The sequence below is a fragment of the Toxotes jaculatrix genome, chromosome 24 (genome assembly GCF_017976425.1).
Source record: "Toxotes jaculatrix isolate fToxJac2 chromosome 24, fToxJac2.pri, whole genome shotgun sequence".
Classification (NCBI taxonomy): Eukaryota; Metazoa; Chordata; class Actinopteri; family Toxotidae; genus Toxotes; species Toxotes jaculatrix.
The window spans coordinates 97035-112815 of NC_054417.1; the positions used below are offsets into that span (position 1 = coordinate 97035).

General features: G+C 42.3%; 1 protein-coding gene and 1 long non-coding RNA gene across 2 annotated transcripts; both read right to left on the minus strand.

The window, feature by feature from the left end:
• Positions 1-2760: 2760 nt before the first annotated feature.
• LOC121178195 lies at positions 2761-5712 on the minus strand. Its single transcript, XR_005893497.1, has 7 exons — positions 5571-5712; positions 5339-5375; positions 4636-4782; positions 4409-4445; positions 3680-3826; positions 3453-3489; positions 2761-2901 (listed from the first exon to the last, which is right to left on the minus strand). It is a non-coding gene; the product is annotated as an uncharacterized LOC121178195 (long non-coding RNA).
• A 1767-nt stretch (positions 5713-7479) lies between these two features.
• LOC121178044 (peripheral plasma membrane protein CASK-like) lies at positions 7480-10591 on the minus strand. The gene is made up of 6 exons (XM_041032538.1): positions 10474-10591; positions 9369-9471; positions 9124-9286; positions 8458-8580; positions 7959-8042; positions 7480-7683 (listed from the first exon to the last, which is right to left on the minus strand). Exons 1-6 carry the CDS (start codon positions 10589-10591, stop codon positions 7528-7530), a joined length of 747 nt encoding a protein of 248 aa, XP_040888472.1. The 3' UTR covers positions 7480-7527.
• Between the last annotated feature and the right edge of the window lie 5190 nt (positions 10592-15781).

The window sequence follows — 15781 nt, forward strand, 5'->3', positions numbered from 1 at the left end:
TACAAAGACAAACTGGAAAACTACAAGTAGAAATAAAAACTAGCAAACTACAAAAACTACAACTAGAGAGAAAAACTACAACTAGAAAAACTAGAACTAGAAAAAACTAGAAAACTGCAAAAAAAAGTAGACCAAACAAACAACATACAAGACTTAAAAGAAAAAACTGAATGAAGAGAAAGACTACTCACCTACTATCTAAGGATCCTAAGCATCAGCTCCTCCACACTGCAGAAAAACACAACACAACACAACACAACAGTCAGTGACTTGAGAAAATTGTGCCAAAGGCTTGCAGTTACAGTTAAAGCTAAACCACAGCTTTCACTGTGCACCAGAAAGTAGAATAACAAATAACCCACTAAACATGAACACACAGGCTACAGATAACAAGTTCCCTTCACTCCGCTTACCAGAAACAGAGCTTGGACAAAACACAACACACTCCTGTATTCCACCAGCAAACAGGAGCAAAAGTAACCCCAAAGCCTTATAAGCTGCACCTGATTAGCACATGGGCAACAGGTGCAACTCAAACTGGAAAAAAACAAAGGAAAAGAGCTGAAGCACCCCCTGAAGGCTGAAAAGGGAAAGACTGTGAATGTGCAGCCCAATAGTTCTGATAGTGGAAAAAAACTAAGAAAAACTAAAACACTAGAACTACAAAGAAAAACTAGAAAAAAATAGAAAAATAGAACTAGAAAACTAGAATGTAAAACTACAAAGAAAAACTAGAACTAGAAAACCTGAACAACCGAAACCTAGAACTAGAAAGAAAAACTACAAAGACAAACTAGAAAACTACAACTAGAGAGAAAAACTAGAAAACTACAAAAACTACAACTACAAAGAAAAACTAGAACTAGAAAAACTAGAACTAGAAAACAAATTTAAACAAACTAGAAAACTGCAAAAAAAAGTAGACCAAACAAACAACATACAAGACTTAAAAGAAAAACCTGAATGAAGAGAAAGACTACTCACCTGCTATCGAAGGATCCTAAGGATCCTAAGCATCAGCTCCTCCACACTGCAGAAAAACACAACAGTCAGTTGTGTTTGCCTAAGGCTTGCAGTTACAGTTAAAGCTAAACCACAGCTTTCACTGTGCACCAAAAAGTACAATAACAAATAACCTGGTAAACATGAACACACAGGCTTCCTCTGTCTACAAATAACAAGTTCAATTCACTCCACTTACCATAAACAGAGCTTGGACAAAACACAACACACTCCTGTATTCCACCAGCAAACAGGAGCAAAGGCTACCCCAAAGCCTTATAAGCCGCACCTGAGTCCTCTCCTCCCCCGTCACATGGGTTTGATTAGCACATGGGCAACAGGTGCAACTCAAACTGGAAAAAAACAAAGGAAAAGAGCTGAAGCACCCCCTGAAGGCTGAAAAGGGAAAGACTGTGAATGTGCAGCCCAATAGTTCTGATAGTGGAAAAAAACTAAGAAAAACTAAAACACTAGAACTACAAAGAAAAACTAGAAAAAAATGGAAAAATAGAACTAGAAAACTAGAATGTAAAACTACAAAGACAAACTAGAAAACTAGAACTAGACAGAAAAACTACAAAGACAAACTGGAAAACTACAAGTAGAAATAAAAACTAGCAAACTACAAAAACTACAACTAGAGAGAAAAACTAGAACTAGAAAAACTAGAACTAGAAAAATAGAAAAAACTAGAAAACTGCAAAAAAAAGTAGACCAAACAAACAACATACAAGACTTAAAAGAAAAAACTGAATGAAGAGAAAGACTACTCACCTACTATCTAAGGATCCTAAGCATCAGCTCCTCCACACTGCAGAAAAACACAACAGTCAGTTGTGTTTGCCTAAGGCTTGCAGTTACAGTTAAAGCTAAACCACAGCTTTCACTGTGCACCAGAAATTACAATGACAAATAACCTGCTAAACATGAACACACAGGCTTCCTCTGTCTACAAATAACAAGTTCAATTCACTCCACTTACCATAAACAGAGCTTGGACAAAACACAACACACTCCTGTATTCCACCAGCAAACAGGAGCAAAGGCTACCCCAAAGCCTTATAAGCCGCACCTGAGTCCTCTCCTCCCCCGTCACATGGGTTTGATTAGCACATGGGCAACAGGTGCAACTCAAACTGGAAAAAAAACAAAGGAAAAGAGCTGAAGCACCCCCTGAAGGCTGAAAAGGGAAAGACTGTGAATGTGCAGCCCAATAGTTCTGATAGTTAGTGGAAAAAAACTAGGAAAAACTAAAACAATAGAACTACAAAGAAAAACTAGAAAAAAATGGAAAAATAGAACTAGAAAACTAGAATGTAAAACTACAAAGACAAACTAGAAAACTACAACTATAAAGAAAAACTAGAAAACTACAAAAACTAGCAAACTTGAAAAACTACAACTACAAAGAAAAACTAGAACTAGAAAAACTAGAACTAGAAAACAAATTTAAACAAACTAGAAAACTGCAAAAAAAAAGTAGACCAAACAAACAACATACAAGACTTAAAAGAAAAACCTGAATGAAGAGAAAGACTACTCACCTGCTATCTAAGGATCCTAAGCATCAGCTCCTCCACACTGCAGAAAAACACAACAGTCAGTTGTGTTTGCCTAAGGCTTGCAGTTACAGTTAAAGCTAAACCACAGCTTTCACTGTGCACCAGAAAGTACAATGACAAATAACCCGCTAAACATGAACACACAGGCTTCCTCTGTCTACAGATAACAAGTTCCGTTCACTCCACTTACCAAAAACAGAGCTTGGACAAAACACTACTGTATTCCACCAGCAAACAGGAGCAAAGGCTACCCCAAAGCCTTATAAGCTGCACCTGAGTCCTCTCCTCCCCGGTCACATGGGTTTGATTAGCACATGGGCAACAGGTGCAACTCAAACTGGAAAAAAAACAAAGTAAAAGAGCTGAAGCACCCCCTGAAGGCTGAAAAAGGAAAGACTGTGAATGTGCAGCCAAATAGCTCTGACGGTTAATGGATGGTTGGGAACTGTGAGACCGTGGGTTCAATCCCCGCGGGTTCCCCAAGAGCAATGGTGAAACCATGAGAAGGCCAGTGAGCGTAACAAGGGGTGTGGGGGTGGGCTCGGGGGGGGGTGGTCCCCCCCGAGTTTCTGGGGAGGTGAACATAGGGGGTTATACCACAAAGAGCAATGACAAAAGGGGCGTTTTGCAAAACAGTGAGACTGAGCAAGTGAGCTTTTTACCTTCTTGTAAAAAAAAAAAAAAAAAAAGAAATAAAATTGAATTTACAAGAAGGTAGATTCAATTTACCTTCTTGTAAACACTTCTCAGTCAACACTGTGACCGATGACTTCACCCATTTCTTAATACATACAAATAGTGAAAAAAAGAGTAAGTCTAACAAAGGGAAAAACAGTAAGACAGAAACAAAAAGATAGAAAAGTAATAGAACACAAATGCGATACTCACCTGCTATCTAAGGATCCTAAGCATCAACTCCTCCACACTGCAGAAAAACACAACACAACACAACAGTCAGTGATTTGGGAAAATTGTGCCAAAGGCTTGCAGTTACAGTTAAAGCTAAACCACAGCTTTCACTGTGCACCAGAAAGTAGAATAACAAATAACCCGCTAAACATGAACACACAGGCTTCCTCTGTCTACAGATAACAAGTTCCGTTCACTCCACTTACCAAAAACAGAGCTTGGACAAAACACTACTGTATTCCACCAGCAAACAGGAGCAAAGGCTACCCCAAAGCCTTATAAGCTGCACCTGAGTCCTCTCCTCCCCGGTCACATGGGTTTGATTAGCACATGGGCAACAGGTGCAACTCAAACTGGAAAAAAAACAAAGTAAAAGAGCTGAAGCACCCCCTGAAGGCTGAAAAAGGAAAGACTGTGAATGTGCAGCCAAATAGCTCTGACGGTTAATGGATGGTTGGGAACTGTGAGACCGTGGGTTCAATCCCCGCGGGTTCCCCAAGAGCAATGGTGAAACCATGAGAAGGCCAGTGAGCGTAACAAGGGGTGTGGGGGTGGGCTCGGGGGGGGGTGGTCCCCCCCGAGTTTCTGGGGAGGTGAACATAGGGGGTTATACCACAAAGAGCAATGACAAAAGGGGCGTTTTGCAAAACAGTGAGACTGAGCAAGTGAGCTTTTTACCTTCTTGTAAAAAAAAAAAAAGAACTAAAAAAAAAAAAAAAATAAAATAAAATAAAATAAAATAAAATTGAATTTACAAGAAGGTAGATTTAATTTACCTTCTTGTAAACACTTCTCAGTCAACACTGTGACCAATGACTTCACCCATTTCTTAATACATACAAATAGTGAAAAAAAGAGTAAGTCTAACAAAGGGAAAAACAGTAAGACAGAAACAAAAAGATAGAAAAGTAATAGAACACAAATGCGATACTCACCTGCTATCTAAGGATCCTAAGCATCAACTCCTCCACACTGCAGAAAAACACAACACAACACAACAGTCAGTGATTTGGGAAAATTGTGCCAAAGGCTTGCAGTTACAGTTAAAGCTAAACCACAGCTTTCACTGTGCACCAGAAAGTACAATGACAAATAACCCGCTAAACATGAACACACAGGCTTCCTCTGTCTACAGATAACAAGTTCCGTTCACTCCACTTACCAAAAACAGAGCTTGGACAAAACACTACTGTATTCCACCAGCAAACAGGAGCAAAGGCTACCCCAAAGCCTTATAAGCTGCACCTGAGTCCTCTCCTCCCCGGTCACATGGGTTTGATTAGCACATGGGCAACAGGTGCAACTCAAACTGGAAAAAAAACAAAGGAAAAGAGCTGAAGCACCCCCTGAAGGCTGAAAAAGGAAAGACTGTGAATGTGCAGCCAAATAGCTCTGACGGTTAATGGATGGTTGGGAACTGTGAGACCGTGGGTTCAATCCCCGCGGGTTCCCCAAGAGCAATGGTGAAACCATGAGAAGGCCAGTGAGCGTAACAAGGGGTGTGGGGGTGGGCTCGGGGGGGGGTGGTCCCCCCCGAGTTTCTGGGGAGGTGAACATAGGGGGTTATACCACAAAGAGCAATGACAAAAGGGGCGTTTTGCAAAACAGTGAGACTGAGCAAGTGAGCTTTTTACCTTCTTGTAAAAAAAAAAAAAAAAAAAAAAAAGAAATAAAATTGAATTTACAAGAAGGTAGATTCAATTTACCTTCTTGTAAACACTTCTCAGTCAACACTGTGACCAATGACTTCACCCATTTCTTAATACATACAAATAGTGAAAAAAAGAGTAAGTCTAACAAAGGGAAAAACAGTAAGACAGAAACAAAAAGATAGAAAAGTAATAGAACACAAATGCGATACTCACCTGCTATCTAAGGATCCTAAGCATCAACTCCTCCACACTGCAGAAAAACACAACACAACACAACACAACAGTCAGTGATTTGGGAAAATTGTGCCAAAGGCTTGCAGTTACAGTTAAAGCTAAACCACAGCTTTCACTGTGCACCAGAAAGTAGAATAACAAATAACCCGCTAAACATGAACACACAGGCTTCCTCTGTCTACAGATAACAAGTTCCGTTCACTCCACTTACCAAAAACAGAGCTTGGACAAAACACTACTGTATTCCACCAGCAAACAGGAGCAAAGGCTACCCCAAAGCCTTATAAGCTGCACCTGAGTCCTCTCCTCCCCGGTCACATGGGTTTGATTAGCACATGGGCAACAGGTGCAACTCAAACTGGAAAAAAAACAAAGTAAAAGAGCTGAAGCACCCCCTGAAGGCTGAAAAAGGAAAGACTGTGAATGTGCAGCCAAATAGCTCTGACGGTTAATGGATGGTTGGGAACTGTGAGACCGTGGGTTCAATCCCCGCGGGTTCCCCAAGAGCAATGGTGAAACCATGAGAAGGCCAGTGAGCGTAACAAGGGGTGTGGGGGTGGGCTCGGGGGGGGGTGGTCCCCCCCGAGTTTCTGGGGAGGTGAACATAGGGGGTTATACCACAAAGAGCAATGACAAAAGGGGTGTTTTGCAAAACAGTGAGACTGAGCAAGTGAGCTTTTTACCTTCTTGTAAAAAAAAAAAAAAAAAAAGAACTAAAAAAAAAAAAAAATAAAAAATAAAAAATAAAATTGAATTTACAAGAAGGTAGATTCAATTTACCTTCTTGTAAACACTTCTCAGTCAACACTGTGACCAATGACTTCACCCATTTCTAAATACATACAAATAGTGAAAAAAAGAGTAAGTCTAACAAAGGGAAAAACAGTAAGACAGAAACAAAAAGATAGAAAAGTAATAGAACACAAATGCGATACTCACCTGCTATCTAAGGATCCTAAGCATCAACTCCTCCACACTGCAGAAAAACACAACACAACACAACACAACAGTCAGTGACTTGGGAAAATTGTGCCAAAGGCTTGCAGTTACAGTTAAAGCTAAACCACAGCTTTCACTGTGCACCAGAAAGTAGAATAACAAATAACCCGCTAAACATGAACACACAGGCTACAGATAACAAGTTCTTACAAGACTTACAAATAGTGAAACAGTAAGCCCCTCCACACTGCAGAAAAAAACACAACATAACACAACACTTGGGAAAATTGTGACAAAGGCTTGCATTTAAATTTACAGTTAATCAACGTTTAAAAAAACCCTGACAAAACGAGCAGCGGCTTACAAACGTGGAGTGGGAGCTGTACTTACGCCACACAGCTTTTTAAATGCTACTCGACATGCTGAGTGTAGTCTAACAGGAAAGCTTCAGCTGGAACCTTAATGCAATAGAAACCTTTGTTTTTGGTTTTTGCTTGTTTTTGCTACAGGATTAATGAAGATGCATGTGAACAGAGTCTCCCCTGTACTATTTAACAGGGCCCATTTGGAATAAAAGCATATTCAACCAAACAAATGGGTTTTCTCAAAAGGCACATGGGACAGAAAACAGGAGGAGACAAGGGAAGCCATTTTGGAGGATGAGGACCCACATCATCAGAGCAAATGCAGCAAAGTTGATGAAAGAGCTGCGAAGCTGCTGCACACATCTACTACTCTACACACAAGTGAGTGACCAGCAGCCTGTCTGGTGCCTAACTGCAAAAATAAACCAGTCACCAGGAAGCGTGACTGCAACAGACTGCCGCCCTCAGCAGAAATAACATAAATGGATGTATATCTGACTGCAACAGGCTGCACATATAACTGAGCAGCAAACATGCAAAGCTTAGCTCGCTGCTCTGATTCATCAGGTAATGATGTGTTTCAGTGCTCATACAATGCAAGTGGTTTCTATATGCTCATAACTACTGGCAGGTACAGTCAGCACCCTTCCTAGCAAAGGAAGTGAAAGTCTATAGCTGAGACAGGGAACTGAGGCTGTTGGGCAACATCTGTCTTCGTTTGAACACAGACAGCTGGAAGTCACATTAAGACACAATAATAGAAACTAGGTTAGAAAGTGAATGTCCTCATCCTGTTCTCTGGTTAAGATAGATGGTTCATTTCTTCTCTGACATGTCAGTGGATATTGACATTTGGAGGAACAACTACTTCACCATTATTACTTTACTGCCCTCTTCCTCCAACCTGCTGTCTGATTTACCTGAGGAGGTGGGATCATCTGAGAAGTCGTGCAGCTCCTCTGGGGGGTCGCCATAATAGGAATTAAACTTGTGGCTGGAAACAGCAGCGAGAACTGCACCCTGGGATACAGAGACAGAATAATACAGCTATTGCACCAAGTCTCCGTGAGCACTCATTATGAGCATGTATGTACTTCTCATGGATTTGTACATGAGGCCTAAAGAGGTAAGATCTATTAAAAATCTTGGACAACATTGAACCAGAAATGTATGTGGGTCAATGGTTAGAGGCAGCTGCACAGTGTGGAGGATGCATCACTTCCTCTAATCTTTGATTTTAATCATGCTGAACCTGCAGATTTCAACTCTGAGTTGAACATCAGCACCGTGCTGACCTTCAGCTTCCTCCTGGCGTTGAACTTCCTCAGCTGTTCCACTGTTTCAGGCAGGTGGATCTTGTAGGCATACCTGTCCCTCTCCTACACACACACAAAGAAAACCCTCAACATGACAGTAGGGATGTAAGCACACTGTCTCATATGCGCACACACACATATTAGAGCAGTCACAGAACGGATGTGAAAGTAGAGGTGCAGCTCCAAACAGAAGGAAGTGGTCTTTAGTCAGCAACACTACAGGCCAGGGGTTTAAAGTTGGCCAAGTTGTCAAAGCTTAAAGTCATTTTATCTTGTCGCTCATTCGCGTTCATCAAGACACTAAATATTTATAGCACAACACAATTTTTGGGCTTTCTAATGTTACACAAGAGAAGATCATAAAAGTGGGGGTCAAAAAGGAGGACAATACTCTGCCAAAGTTGGTAACATCTAAAGTCAGAGCTAAAGCCTGGACTCCATTTATTCCGAGCAGTGGCATGTGCTTGTGCGATCTTGCCTTCAGCCAGGGGTGGTTGAGGGCCTCGTAGACGGTGATTCTCTCAGCAGGGTCCAGCATCAGCATGCGTCTCACCAGGTCTTTGGCGCTCTCTGAGATGTGGGCCCACTGGCGCGGGTTCATCTGCACAAGCACGCACACACACATACACACGCATGTCAACATGGGTACAGTACAGCATCACTGTAGCTTGTTTTAAACATAAAATAAAAAATGCTGCGTTTGCTTCATGATTAACATTTTTTTGTGATAATGCTTTGGCAGCATCAGCAGAGGTTACTACTTTCAGATCTTACTCTAAAAAATAAAACCTGTTCATTTCACAGCAGATGTTTGGCAGCGGCGTGATGGACGATGTCACCGCGTCGTCCATCACGCCGCCTGCAGTGACTGCGTCTGCCACAGATTAGTGCACCAAGCAGGAAATTCATCCTCTCCTTATCAGACCCGAATCTGAGCATCTACTGCTGAAACAGTCCGTTTGTTCATTTTGTTGCAGAAGCAACAGGAAGCATGTTGCAATGTTGTCCTTGACACACACTGCAGCATAGAAACAAAAAGGAGCTCTGCACCGTGCATAGCTTCACCTTAAAGGCAGAACTCTGGTGCTGTGATGAACATGTTCAGCAACAGACAGTGACGGTGTCCTGTCAATCATTTTCTTACCTTGTACTTGCCCTTAATGATAGCCTCAAACAAGCGCTCCTTGGTGCCGTAGAAAGGCAGGCAGCCAGACAGGAGGATGAAGAGGATGACTCCACATCCCCACACATCTACTGTGACCTCTTCACCACCTCTGGGGCCATGAAGTGGGGAGTACCAACCTGACCTGAAGGGAGCAGGAAAACAACATTATCCACTAACAGATACAAACGATGATGATTGTTGAGGTGTAGAGGGAAAAACTGTACCTCCAGCCACCAAGCCAGACTCTCCCAGCTGTATTGCAACTCCAAAACCTCCCAGCTTGACTGGAGCAGAATTCTCCTTTGAGGCCAGCAGCACACAGTGAGGCTGCAGAGGAATAAAAGAGAGTTCAATAGTAGTTCAAAGTTCAATAACCCACAGTAACTTCGTAAATTTCAGCAGATTAATTGAGGGACTATCCCAGCAAGATATGAAGCACACTGAGAGCGTAAGAAGCATTGCACAAACTCAACCAAGAAACACATATGATTTAAACACAGAAACATATTTCTCTGCAGCCTACAGCAAAAGTGCAACATTCTGTAATTGGCTGCTGGTTAGTGAACCACGGTTTCACACTGAAAGAAAACTCACCCAGCTTTAACCACAATTTGACAGTGATGCTGATACACAAAGGAAACACACCTATCAGGATAATAAGCTGTAAATGATATGCACGATTTCTTCACAGATCAAGACCCTCACAATTTCTGTGTTGCAGAGCAAGGGTTTGATTCTCGTGTGGATGTCCCATTAAATAGATAGATAGAGATACTTTATTAATCCCCGTGGGGAAATTCGTTAAATGACATGCTGTTTACTACATACAGAACAACTGTATGAAAACTCTTCTAACCGCTTCGCTGAAAGCAGCAGACACAGTCCTGGTCAAAATTATTGGCACCTCTGAATTTCAAGTACATAATTCAGCATATCTTCAGAAATAAATGCAAATGTAACCACAGTATGTCAATAGAATGTCCAAGGTTACTGAACAAGAGGACAAAATAGCAAAATACTAAAGTAATACAAACACAAACTGAAACCAGGACACAATTAGTGGCAGCCCCACACCTAAATCCCTGTTTCAGCAGATCTTAAAGTTATCAGTACTGGTGGCTTCAGCCCATACTACACGCTCGACACTAAACCGGCCGTGACACAGCAAGTTAAGAGTGCGGCTTTGGACCGTCCAGATATGCTCAATAGATATGGGTGGTGGTGAAGGAGATGCGCCCCCCCTCGTCCCTCTGCAACCATGCTAAAAAACAAGCTTTTGCTGATGCAAACAATACTGGGGCAGAGGGAGAAAGTACATATACTGCATACTGATCTGTGCATACTGTATCAGTCGTCTCCCTCTTCTTCTGCTTTGGGCTCGTGGCTCTGCACTGTGGGTCTTCCTTTTCTTACGCTCGAGCCACAGTTCTGTAAGTGCGTCGCTCATCAGCTGTGGCTTATCTGGTCTGGAATCTGTAGCCTGAACAAGCACACATACTGCATGTATTCTAGACAAGATCAGTCTATGCAAACAATACTCAAAACACCCCGCCTCACACAGAAAAATACATTTTGGCTAAATGTAGTATTCTTGCCAATTTTGGTAATTTTTTTCTGAAAGGACCCACGCAAGGCTGTCTGACAGAAGATGCTCAGGACAAGGTGAATGTGTGAAAAGCGGTGGTGGGCTCACTTCCTGTCTTCACAGTTCTATGCTTCTTACAATCAGGAAATGGGGGGTTCTGGAGAATGTTGACTGAGCCAGAGCAAGATCACATAGATGCAGCGAGAGAGAGAAAACAAGAGGCAGAAAGAAGAAGACCAGGCAGTCAGGTGTGTGAAAGAGAGAGAGAGAGGGAGGAAGGGAGCAGAGAGAGAGGGAGGGAGGGAGGGAGCAGAGAGAGAGGGAGGGAGCAGAGAGAGAGGGAGAGAGGGAGGGAGCAGAGAGAGCAAAGCTTCTCAATAAAACAAGAGGCGACAAGGACCAATACTGCAAAGAGCCTGAATGCAAGCTGAGAGAAGAGAACTGCGAGGAGGACGGGGAGGAGCAGAAACAGAGGAGTCTGCAGGCTTTATGACTCATTCAGAGAATGAAGAGAAAGGTGAAGATCGCTACAGAGAAGCCTTAAGGACAAGGACTGCAGTTTTATCCCTCATGTTCATAACTCAAGTTTTACTTAACGGATCACTTTTCAACAGATTTCTTCCAGCTTTTGACATTGGATGGAGGAAAATGCATACTGGACCACTGCCCTCGCCCACCTCTCTGCACATTCACACACATTTAAACTTTCTATGGGAGGAACACTGACGGTAAGTTTTCTGCTTTAATCCTAACATCTGTTACCAGCAGCCAGAGAGCGACACTCACGCTCCTCAGCTTCACTGTAAAACAGTGGCACTGGAAACGATGTGTCCATGACTGGATTTATGAACGACACAAAGAAAATGTCGGGGGAAATTTGTGTACTTTCCTGAATATTCAATACCCTGCTTCTAAAACTCCTCTTTTCTAGGCTGCTGTATCTTTTTCATGACACTGTATAAATTACCATAGCTCCCCCTTTACACATATCTCAGCACGACGTGTGTGACCTTTAAAACTACAAGGCACATATTACTCACCTGTCTCTGCGTAACTCATAAAATACACCACCTCAGTTTTAAGGAGCACCCCATTTCCCCCTTCCTTTAAATTAGTCAAAGTTCTGCTTTTTCATTGTATTTTTTCAGTGACAGTGAACTGTTTTTTTCCCCTTCTTCCTCAGAACCTGACTGACAACCCTGAAGCTGTCGCTCCTAAAACACAATGACCAAGTTCTCCTCTGCCTCTTCTTTCCCCTTCACTCTTTCAACCTCTGCATCGTCCAACTCCTCCCTCCCCATCTGTTTCATCTCTCTCCGTTTCAATGTCATCCTTCTTGTCAGCCACCGCTCCTCCCCTTTCCTCTACTCCTTTCTCCACCTCCTCAGAGGTCTCTCGAAATCAGACTTGTTCAATGGATGACACCACCCTCTGTGTGCCGCTGACAATATTCTACTCCCTCTTCTTCTGCTTTGGGCTCGTGGGTAACCTCTTTGCCCTGTGGGTCTTCCTTTTCTTACACTTGAAACGCAATTCTGTAAGAGTATTGCTCATCAACTGCGCGGTGGCTGACCTGGTCCTGCTGACATGCCTGCCCTTCAGGGTCCTCTACCATGTTCAGGGAAACAAGTGGTTACTGGGACCTGTAGCCTGCAAGCTGGTGGGGAATCTATTTTATATGAACATGTATATCAGCATCATGTTACTGGGCCTCATCAGCCTTAGAATAGAAAAAAGAAAAAAGAAAAAAAAAACAACTAAAAAAAGGAAAAACTAGAACAAGAAAAAAGAATCGAATTCACCTGCACCTGTTGCACTGTGACCGATGACTTCACCAGTTTCTAAATACAAATACATACAAATAGTGAAAAAAAGAGTAAGTCTAACAAAGGGAAAAACAGTAAGACAGAAATAGAAAAAAATAGAAAAGTAATAGAATACAAATGCGATACTCACCTGCTATCTAAGGATCCTAAGCATCAGCCCCTCCACACTGCAGAAAAACACAACACAACAGTCAGTGACTTGGGAAAATTGTGCCAAAGGCATCACCCATCTTGGACAGACTGCAGATGGATCAAGGGGGCGTCAAACTCCAGGATGGTACAACTGTCTGGAACCTGAACAGGATAAAAGTTGAAATGGAATCTACAGTGTAATTTCCCCATTGTGGAACTATTAAAGGTTTATCTTATCTTATCTTGACCATACCAATACAATACCACTACAGAACATTAGCTGTTGTTATTAAAAATCATGTAATCTGATACACTTACCTGAACTATAACCACTGATGAAGTCTTTATTCAAAGGCCTGAAGAACCTTTAGTACCATCTGCATCGTCCCCTCCTGCAGCTTCTGGAGCAGCATCCTGGCAGATCCTGCAATAAAACAAATACAGCTCCTCTTAGATTAGTACATCTTAGCACAGACACTGGTTCAGGTGGAGTTAAGAGTCAAGCCCTGCTAAGCTATTCTCTGGTCTGTGACGCTCAACCTACTGGTCATCATCTCCATCTCACCCTGCTCCCGTCTCTGGCCGTGTCTGACCTGGTGATGGGGCTGCTGGTCATGCCCATCGAAGGCCTGCACTTCGTGGAGACCTGACTGACTCCATATGTTTCTTACTGTCTGCTCTCTGCCTCTTTGGGCAACATGGTGCTTATTTCCATTCATCATTATCTGGCCATCTGTGACCCACTGCTCTATCCCTCTAAGATCACCCTGAACAGATTTACAATTTGTATCTGTCTCTGTTGCGCCTGCTCTCTACAACGGGTTTCTTCTAATGGGACACTTAGGGCAACCGGACAGGTTCAGTTCCTGCTGCAGGGAGTGTGTGTGGTGGTCATCAGCCACACCTCAGCCACATCTCAGACACATTAGATCTCTTGATCTCTCTTGATTTACGCTCTCTTCTACCGTTGGTTTAGAAAAGCTCTAAAAGTCATCTTCACCCTTGAAATACTGCAGCCTCACTCCCGGGAGGTCAAGATCCTGTAGACGCAGCTGAAACTATCTGCACTGGGAAACATGCTCACTGCATCATTTGTGTATGTGTGCTGTATATGTGGCCGGACTTACCAGAAATCCAGAATGTCGTGAGCGGCAGAGACTCCACACGGTGGCTTCAGCTGCTGCAGGCTTTCTCATCATGTCACACACTCTGCAGCAAAACATTACAACACAAAAGAAAAGAAAATTATTACAGTGTCAAGATTTTTATAGACTTTAAATAAATACATTTTCATCATATAGGAAACCTTTAGACCTTTGGAAAGAACCCAGTCTGACTGCTGCTTTTGTCTTAGCCTGATAGTTATAAACATCAACAAACCATCAACAAAACCCAGAGCGAAGGGAATTGGTGAACACAAAGAGCAGCACTGAGCAGTATTGGCCAACATGTATCTGAGGATCATGGTTCTCTGGATCAGCAGCTCCTCCATCCTGCACAACACACAAAGAAACACACTCAACATTAGCCATAGGTGCTAGGCAAGTCAAACACTGGAAGTTAAAACATCTTCCAACACTTCCACATGCAGCAGGGGGCGTACCTGAGCTCCACACTGGCCTCATCCGAGCTGGAGTCCCACTCAGACAGATGCAGCTACCTGCTAAACACACATAGACAAACACATGTTTAAGTTTCAAGAGAGGTGAACACAGAGGGCACAAAGAGACCTTTTACTGCTCATTTAGATTACATTATCTATTATTTACACTAGTCTACTTGTAGTGTGTAGTTGTGTAAAGGAGTATGTATTTGAAATGTAGTTGTAGGAAGGTTGTAGTTGACGAGCTTGTGTCTGTTGCTAGTTTTATTGGTGTGTTTAGGGTGAGAGTAAGTGTGTGTAATGTCAAAGTGGCTTGTAGGTGTTTGAGAGTTTAGTGTTGGTTGTTTTTAGGCAGTTAGGAAGTGTTGGTGTTAAAATTGTCCTGGTGTTTGAAAGTATTGGAAAGGTGGGGGGGATGTCATGATGACAAAGTGTGTGGATGTTTAGTTTGTGTGATGTAAATAAAGAAATTGTCAAACCACTTTAACTTTCTGGCTGTTTGTTGGCAATGATGAGTCCCAGGGGCTGAAACTGAAGAGCTTTTTCTACTGTTTTTCCCTTTATTTTCTATTTCTTTTTTAGACTTAAGAATTTTCTCTAACAAAACAATTGGAAAAAACTCTCTAACGCTAAGAAATAAAACAGAACAGAAACAGAAATAGGAAAAAAAAAAGGAAAAACACTAAGTGCAAAAATAATAGAATACAAATACTGCACTATGTAGTATTCACTCACCTGCTATCAAAGGGTCCTCTGCATCAGCCCCTCCACACTGCAAAAAAAACAAAAAAAACACAACAGTGACTTGGGAAAATTGTGAAACAGGTGTACATCTAACAGTCAAAGCTTACAACTCCATAACATAGGCTTGCTCTGCAGTTAAACCTAAACCTTTTCAAACCAAAAGAAATCCTGGTACTACAAGCAAAGGTTTCTGTTGCATCACCTTACTACTGCTTTCACTCTAGGATAAGTGAAACGCCTCACTGATGACTCTACCCATTTCTAAATACACTCAAGAGCACATCTTTAAAGAAACACAGCTACAAAATAAATGAGTTTCAATCACAACTTTATTTACAATCACAAAAACCCCTCCACAATCCCAGCAGCAAACAAAACACAATGCAATCCAGAGTGACAGCAAGAGAAAACACTCAAGCCTAAACCTATCACAGCTGAGTTGCAGACAAGCCTGCAGTTCACACACTCACACACAGAGGAGCAGAGAGAGAGAGAGAGAGAGAGAGAGCACAAGGGAGGGAGGAGAGACAAAAGAAAAAACTATACAACAACCTCCCTCTAACACTGGAACACAAGTTAAATTCAAACACTTGCCAATAAGGCCCTCGCTCTCCTCTGGATCAGCTCCTCCATCCTGCACAGGACAAACAATCTACATCAGATAGAAAAGGCAGAACAAATAACAGCAAGATACAACTGAGTCCTTCAATGCAGAAACATTGAGCATTATTGGTTAAGATGCATCTT

Excerpts from the sequence above, each read along its gene's own strand:
- LOC121178044 (XM_041032538.1), bottom strand. The coding sequence starts at position 10,591 with ATGAGCGACGCACTTACAGAACTGTGGCTCGAGCGTAAGAAAAGGAAG. Across the intron at positions 8,043-8,457 it reads TCAACCACCCCTGGCTGAAG|GAGAGGGACAGGTATGCCTA; the intron begins GCAAGATCGCAC and ends GTGTGTGTGTAG. Across the intron at positions 7,684-7,958 it reads ACGCCAGGAGGAAGCTGAAG|GGTGCAGTTCTCGCTGCTGT; the intron begins GTCAGCACGGTG and ends TCTGTATCCCAG.